This window comes from Amblyraja radiata, chromosome 15 (assembly GCF_010909765.2).
Source record: "Amblyraja radiata isolate CabotCenter1 chromosome 15, sAmbRad1.1.pri, whole genome shotgun sequence".
In the NCBI taxonomy this organism is placed as follows: Eukaryota; Metazoa; Chordata; class Chondrichthyes; order Rajiformes; family Rajidae; genus Amblyraja; species Amblyraja radiata.
Window position 1 is genome coordinate 38,310,376 of NC_045970.1, and position 7,536 is coordinate 38,317,911.

At 46.2% G+C, this 7,536-nt stretch overlaps 1 protein-coding gene across 2 annotated transcripts in view; it reads right to left on the minus strand.

The window, feature by feature from the left end:
- hps1 (HPS1 biogenesis of lysosomal organelles complex 3 subunit 1) overlaps window positions 1-6,802 on the minus strand; it is a 30,292-nt gene extending 23,490 nt beyond the window's left edge. The window contains exons 1-4 of one of the 2 annotated variants that reach the window (XM_033034104.1): window positions 5,698-6,802; window positions 3,672-3,812; window positions 2,423-2,565; window positions 1,606-1,714 (exon numbers count right to left, since the gene is read on the minus strand). In XM_033034104.1, the coding sequence (XP_032889995.1) occupies window positions 1,606-1,714; window positions 2,423-2,565; window positions 3,672-3,812; window positions 5,698-5,814 (510 nt within the window). In that variant the 5' untranslated portion in view covers window positions 5,815-6,802. The remainder of the gene's footprint in view (window positions 1-1,605; window positions 1,715-2,422; window positions 2,566-3,671; window positions 3,813-5,697) is intronic. The other variant, XM_033034102.1, reaches the window with a different exon arrangement.
- Window positions 6,803-7,536: the final 734 nt, after the last annotated feature.

Genomic DNA, 7,536 nt, shown 5'->3' on the forward strand with positions numbered 1-7,536 from the left:
TTAGGTGCAGGAGTAGGCCATTCGGCCCTTCGAGCCTGCACCGCCATTCAACATGATCATGGCTGATCATCCAACTCAGTATCCCGTACCTGCCTTCTCACCATACCCTCTGATCCCCTTAGCCACAAGGGCCACATCTAACTCCCTCTTAAATATAGCCAATGAACTGGCCTCGACTACCCTCTGTGGCAGGGAGTTCCAGAGATTCACCACTCTCTGTGTGAAAAAAGTTCTTCTCATCTCGGTTTTAAAGGATTTCCCCCTTATCCTTAAGCTGTGACCCCTTGTCCTGGACTTCCCCAACATCGGGAGCAATCTTCCTGCATCTAGCCTGTCCAACCCCTTAAGAATTTTATAAGTTTCTATAAGACCCCCTCTCAATCTCCTAAATTCTAGAGAGTATAAAGCGCCTTGGGACAGCATAAGGATTTGAAGAGTTGTATGAATGGGAAGATAGACTCAAAAAGCTGGAGTAACTCAGCGGGACAGGCAGCATCTCTGGAAAGAAGGAATGGGTGATGTTTCGGCTCAAGACAGTTCTTCAGAGTATGAATGGGAAGCCTTGTTTTCTAACTGTACCAAAGTTGAGTTACCGTCACGGGAGTAAGATTGCATACGTACTGAAATGGGTCAGTAAATGCACACTAATAATTGCTTCAGGCAATCAGAGAAGAAACCTCAGCTTCTTCTATGTCTCACAAGTAGAAAAGCTACATGCTTGTAGCCATCACACAAACCAACCTCCTTCCATTGACTCCATCTACACTTCACGATGCCTCGGCAAGGCCACCCACATAATCAAGGATTAGTCTCACCCTCTTCACCCCTCTTCCATCGGGCAAGAAGTACAGAAGTGCAAAAACATTCACCTCTAGGGACAGTGTCTTCAGAACTATTATCAGGCAACTGAACCATCCTCCCATCCACTAGATAGTGGTCCTGATCTACCATCTACCTCATTGGAGACCCTTGGAATATATTTAATCTGAATTTACTGGACTTTCTCTTGCACGATAATCTTATCATTATTCCTTTTATCCGGTATCTGTATACTGTGGAAGGCTTGATTGTAATCATGTATAGTCTTTTTGCTGACTGGATCGCACGCAAGAAAAAAAAAAAAAAAGATTTTCACTGTACCTCGGTACACGTGACAATAAACTAAATATCACCGGTCCACACTGCAGCAGATTAGAGACAAGCTTCAGGAACGGAAGTGGAGTGCACACGCCAATCAGCATCAATGGTGCCGAGTTGGATATGGTCGAGAGCCTCAAGTTCTTAGGCGTAAATATCACTAAGAAATTGTCCTGAACCAGCCAGGTTGAAGCTATGGCCAAGAACAAACATCAACGTCTCTACTTAGAAGATGAAGGAAATTCAGTATATTTCCAACAACTCTTAGTAATCGTTGTAAATAAACTATAGAAAACATACGATTGGGATGCATAACAGTTTGCTTTGGGAACAGCTCTTGCCCAGAAAACAGCAGAAAGACGTGGATGTAGCTCAGTCCATCACACAGACCAGACTTCCCACCATCGACATTTCAAAGTGACCCGAAAAAGCAGGCAGCATAATCAAGCACAAGTAACATTGCATCACCTCGACAAGGAAACTTTGGTCTTCCTCTCTCAGGTGGCTGTAAGTGACCAGCAGGCCCTGGAGCATCTTCCATACCTTGCACCGTTGCTCAGTGTCTTGGGGCCGCAACCTGAGAAAGTAGGAGGAGGTATTGGTAAGAGCTCATTTGAAAGGGATGTAGGAAACATTATGGAAGGAATCAATGCAAGGATTACAGGGTCAAATATAGTCTTTATGGCATACCAAGCCCACTAAGCAGCATTAGTAAAACGGAAGCACCTCTGCCAATGTGGGCTGATGTGACTAGAGTCGACGTGGGCAAGTTGGGCCGAAGACCCTGTTTCCATCCTGTATGACTCTATGAGTCTATATGCAATCCTTCAGGAAGAAATATCCCATTGCCAATTCTTGTGATTTCCCTATGCTATGACCATGCCCCTTACCTGTTGACATCCCCATCGGGGGAACCCGCTGCCAAGGGTGACGGTGGTATTTAAGAGGCTCTTAGATAGGCACGTGGAAGTGCAGAGAAGACATATGGATCATGTACAGACACAAGATCAGTTTAACTTGGTATCATCGTGGGCCGTTGGACTTGTTCCTGTGTTGTGCTGTTTAATGTTTGATGTTCTAATTAGTGTAGGTTTCAGGTAAATGGGTGGTTGGTGGTCAGCGTGGACTTAGTGGGCCATTGGGTTTAATTTCATGCTACATCTCTGTCTTTCTAGCTAGACCTATGCATGTCACCTATCTGAACCAGAGCAACAAATGAACATCTGCAAGTTGAAGGAAAATATACTGAACCAGTAGAAATAATCTCAAAACCAGTATTACGCACGTTTTCTTTAGGATGACAGCATCCAGAGTCACCAATCCAAACCGCAAATCAATAATCTTCTTCAGCACAAATATCTTTCGGCGCAAATCGTCCTCATTTTCTGAACCATCTCCATTCACTGCGATATAAGTGCACTCACCAAACTAAAATCCAAAGAAACCAAACTCGGGTTAAAGATGGAGCTTTATTCTTAAAGATTCTTTCAATCTTTTAAACAGGTAACGATTCATCTTTAAATAACATTGATAGACACAAAATCCTGGAGTAACTCAGCGGGTCAGGAAACATATCTAGAGAAAATGGATAAGTGATATGGGGTTAGGACCCTTTAGTCTGAAGAAGGCTCCCACCCCAAAATGTCACCTTCCCATTTTCTCAAGAGATGCTGCCTGACCTGCTGAGTTACTCCAGCATTTTTTTGTCTATCTTTGGTGTAAACCAGAATCTGCTGTTCCTTTTTATTACGTTAAAGTAATGCTTTGGTTAGCTGGAGATTCACTAACTTTTCAATTGCACCGTTGATTGTTAAGGCCAAGAAAATCAAGTGTGAAATAATTTTATTGGGACTGAGAGAAGTTACAAAGTGGAGCAGATTATAAGTGCAAGGAAGTGTGGAGTAACAGATACATAATGTGGGTAAGGAGGAAAGTGGTTACAAGATGGTTAAAATACAAAGCCAGTGAGAGAGATGTAGGAGGGGGGGGGGGGGTGAATGGGTGTACACCCAGGTGGGGCACAGGGAATTGTATGAATGCACAACCATTTATTAAACATATTTGACAATATTTCTGCTTTGAAGCTCTAGAATATCGTAGCCTAAAGGCTTCAAAATGGATTCTGTTTAAATGTTATAAGAAGACCTCTTAAGAAGATTAACCACAGAAGCATGGTTTTGCTACTTCTCAAACCCGCTCTACCGTTCAGTATTGTGCCTGATCTGATCTTCAGTTTTAACTCCACTTTCTCACCCAATCCCCAAATTCTCAACTCCTCCGGTGGTCCGCAAATCTCTCCGCCTTCTGCAACTTCACACCCACGATTCTCTTAGATAGAACGTTCCGAAGATATGGATCCAATAGTTATGAATAGGGAAGGTTTAGAACGATATGTGCCAAATGCAGGAAGGTGTGACTAGAGTCGGCATGGGCAAGTTGAATAATATTTTACTTGTAACTTCCAACAGATCCCGAATCCACAGCATTCTGCCCAAGCAAAGTGTACAGACAATTGGAAGTTGTGAACTGCTTACCTGGTGGACTGTGAAGAGGTAATTGTTCTCACTGATAAATGAGGTGTACGTATCAGAGATCTTCTCATTCAGGGTGATGCAGGAAATGAGAAGTGGTGCAAATAGAGTGTTGATGCTGTCCTCGAAGGCCGGGACACGAGTCTGCAAACACAGAGCACGCTTTATCCACATTACACATACTTGTACATCTGTGCCCCCAATTCCACCAATCACCCTCGTACATTCAAAAAAATGTGCCGGGCTCACAGTTAATGTGGTGCTTTCCTTTTTGTTCAAGATTGTTCATTAGGTTCACATTTCTAACATTTCTCACACTCCAAAATAAAATGTTGGCAAAATCATCTCTTAAATTGGTTCTGAAAAAAAAATTATACCTAAAGCAAGAGCAATGGCTCTGTGGGAAACAGATCCATTGAAGCGAGCAAGAAGATGTCTTTGCCGAGCTGCCCGAGTTTGGACGGTTCATTGGTCGAATTCTAGAGTTGGCCATCCCATCCCGTGAGGCTTTATAAGGAACTGGTCACTCCATATTTGAAGTAATGCGAGCAGTTATGGGCCCCATATCTGAGGAAAGATGCGCTGACGGTGGAGTTGGTCCAGAGGAGGTTTAGGAGAATGATTCCAGGAATGATTGGGTTAACATATGATGAACGTTTGACGGCACTGGGCCAGAGTATAGAAAGATGAGGGGAGACCACTTTGAAACTTACCGAATGGTGAAAGGCCTGGATAGAGTGGATGCGGAGAAGATATTTCCATTAGTGGGAGAATCTAGGACCAGAGGCCATAGCCTCAGAATAAAAAGACGTACCTTTAGAATGAAGAGGAGGATTTTCTTTAGTCAGAGGGTAGTGAATCTGTGGAATTTATTACAGAAGGCTGTGGAGGCTGTTAATGGAAAATGTTAAGGCTGAGATTGACATATTCTTGATTAGTACGGGAGTCAGGGATTATGAGGAGAATGGTGTTGAGAGGGAAAGATAGATCAGCCATGATTGAATGGCGGAGTAATGGGCCGAATGGCCTATTTCTTCTCCTATAACTTATGAACTCATCACCATATTAGTAATAGAACATCAGTGCACACAGCAACATCAGTGACGTAGCAAGAGACAACTGGAAGAGCCAGTGGGAGGAACAGAAGACCACTCAGCCCCTTAATACTGTACTGTCACAGATAGCGCATGCTCTCTTCATCCCTTAAATTCCATCTACCTGGTTTAGAGGGATATGGGTCAAACACAAGCAAATGGATATTTACGTCAGCATGGATGAGTTGGGCCAAAGGGCTGTTTCTCTGCTGTATGACAGATTTTTTTTGTAAAGTATTAGTACAAAACTATCATGGTGAAAATACGCAAACATAAACAATTCCCTTCTCTACAACCCAGATCAGAGGTGACTCAACTCAATTTTGGAAAGCACCAGGGATAATAAACAAATTTGGTCTTCACTTGAAACATCTACGTTCCCAGTCTGACAACCTTGTAGTGAAGTTGGTCCAAGCTTAGGTGACAAGATTGAGGTTTAGGCTTATTGTTGTCATGTGTATTGAGGTACACAGTGAACAACTTTGTTTTGCATGCTACCCAAACAGATCAGATCTCTCCAGAGATGCTGCCTGGCCCGCTGAGTTACTCCAGCTTTCTGTGTCTATCTTCAGATAATCCATATGCAGATACAATCAAACCAAATTCAAGTACAATAGACACTGGAGAAGATAGAGTGCAGAATACAGTTCTCAATATTGTAGCGCATCAGTTCCAATTATAAAGTCCAATGTCCGCAATGGGGGTAAAAGTGAATCGGGCAGTACCCTAGGTTATGGATTGACTGTTTAGAAGCCTGATAACAGAGGGAAAGAAGCTGTTCCCGAGTCTGGTGGTGCGTGCTTTCAAGCCTAAGTGGAACTGGAACGGGGAGAAGGAGGTTGAAAATACTACAGATAGACATAGGAATAATGGACAATGTGTGTAATTAAAGTGTAAATACACCCTCATCAAATTGTCAACACCCTCCGTTTTACCTCTCCGTGTTGTTCCGGCAAATCTTCGAACTGTTGTCTCAGTCTTGCTTCAAAGTCTTGGTCCGCCCAGTAAAAGAGGACCTGAGCACTCTCACTGGCAATCAGGAGACATTTCATGGCTGCAGTGTCCTCCAGGACAACCCACACAGGGCGTCTCCAGCACTAATGGCCCAGTTATCCCTTTTGTAACTGTCCACTATACCCTGACTACAGAGACCCCAACAGAGCTCAGGGCCACCCCAGAACTAAGTACAGTACCCCCAAATACAAATTACACAGCAGCAGCAAGATCCCAAATAACCCAAGGTCCCAGTTACCAGCGTGCCGAACAAATAACCACAAATGGCACCAGCCCAACACCGGTCAAAATACTAATTGACCCTGGGACCCCTACTGCTCACAAGCGCCAACAAGCCTAGCTGTTCCACAAGCGCCAACAAGCCTAGCTGTCCCACAAGATCCTGCATCACCTGGATGCCAACTGACTCACAAAACAGGACTCCAAGGACCACACAATGCCAAGTGCCCACCTGACCCCACCACAGCGACTGCTCCACAACCCTCGACACCCACTGCCCCAGAGGACCTCAGGACTTCAAACGCCCCTCAATAAAAAACTATCCCACACAACCCCTACTCTCCCTCAGGACCCCAAGTGCCCCACAGGACCTTGATTGGAATTGCTCCACAGGGCACCACGACCCCAAGAGGACCTCAGATGCCCCTCAATACAAACTGCCCCACAGCACAGGACCCCAATTATACCTCGGGACCTTAAGGTTGAAACCGCACCACGACCCCAACTGCCCCCCACACCCTGAACAACTAGACTACCCCCACATCCCCCCCTCAGCTGTCAGATCCGGTGACATTGCTGAGGGAACGTGCCCGCGCACGGTGACAATGCCCGCGGCCGCGCGCTCATGGACGGACACTGCTTTCCCCCTCCTCCCCGCGGCCGCGCGCTCGCGGACACTGCTCCCCCCCTTCTCCCCGCGGCCGCGCGCTCACGGACACTGCTCCCCCTCCTCGGGGCAAGTTTGAAAAGTAAGCGTACTCCGCTCGTGCCCCGCCGGCAGCTTCACGTGACTCTACCGCCTCCTCCAATCAGCTGCGTCTGAATGCCCAACGCCGTCCTCCAATCAACGACGCCTGCCTCTCCTGCCTCCTCCAATTAGCTGCTTGCAATTCTCCGCCCTCACCAATCAACTGCGTCTGTCTCTCCCCCCTCCCCCCCAATCAGGAACGCCTGGTTTCCCAGCCTCCTCCAATCAGCTTCGTCGGACTCTCCCCGACTCCTCCAGCCTCGTCCAATTAACAGGCAGGCTGTGTAAGCGTCGTCCAATCAGATGCGTGCTGACGCCCACACGTGCCCAATAGGCTTCGGGAAGGTTGTAGGTTCCACCAATCACGTCTGAAGAAGGGTCTCGACCCGAGACGTTGTCTATCTATCTTCACCCCAATGTGTTAATTGTTTCGTTTAGAGATACAACGCGGAAACGGGCCCTTCGGCACCGAGTCAGCGCCGACCAGTGGATATTTTTAAGGCAGAGATAGATAGATAGATTCTTGATTAGTCCGGGTGTCAGAGGTTATGGGGCGAAAGTACGAGAATGGGGTTAGGAGGGAGAGATAAATCAGCCACGAAGGAATGGCGGTGTAGACTTGATGTTCAAAAGGGAACTGCAGATGCTGGAATATCGAGGGTACACAAAATTGCTGGGGAAACTCAGCGGGTGCAGCAGCATCTATGGAGCGAAGGAAATAGGCGACGTTTCGGGCCGAACCCCTTCTTCAGAGTCTGAAGAAGGGTTTCGGCCCGAAACGTCGCCTATTTCC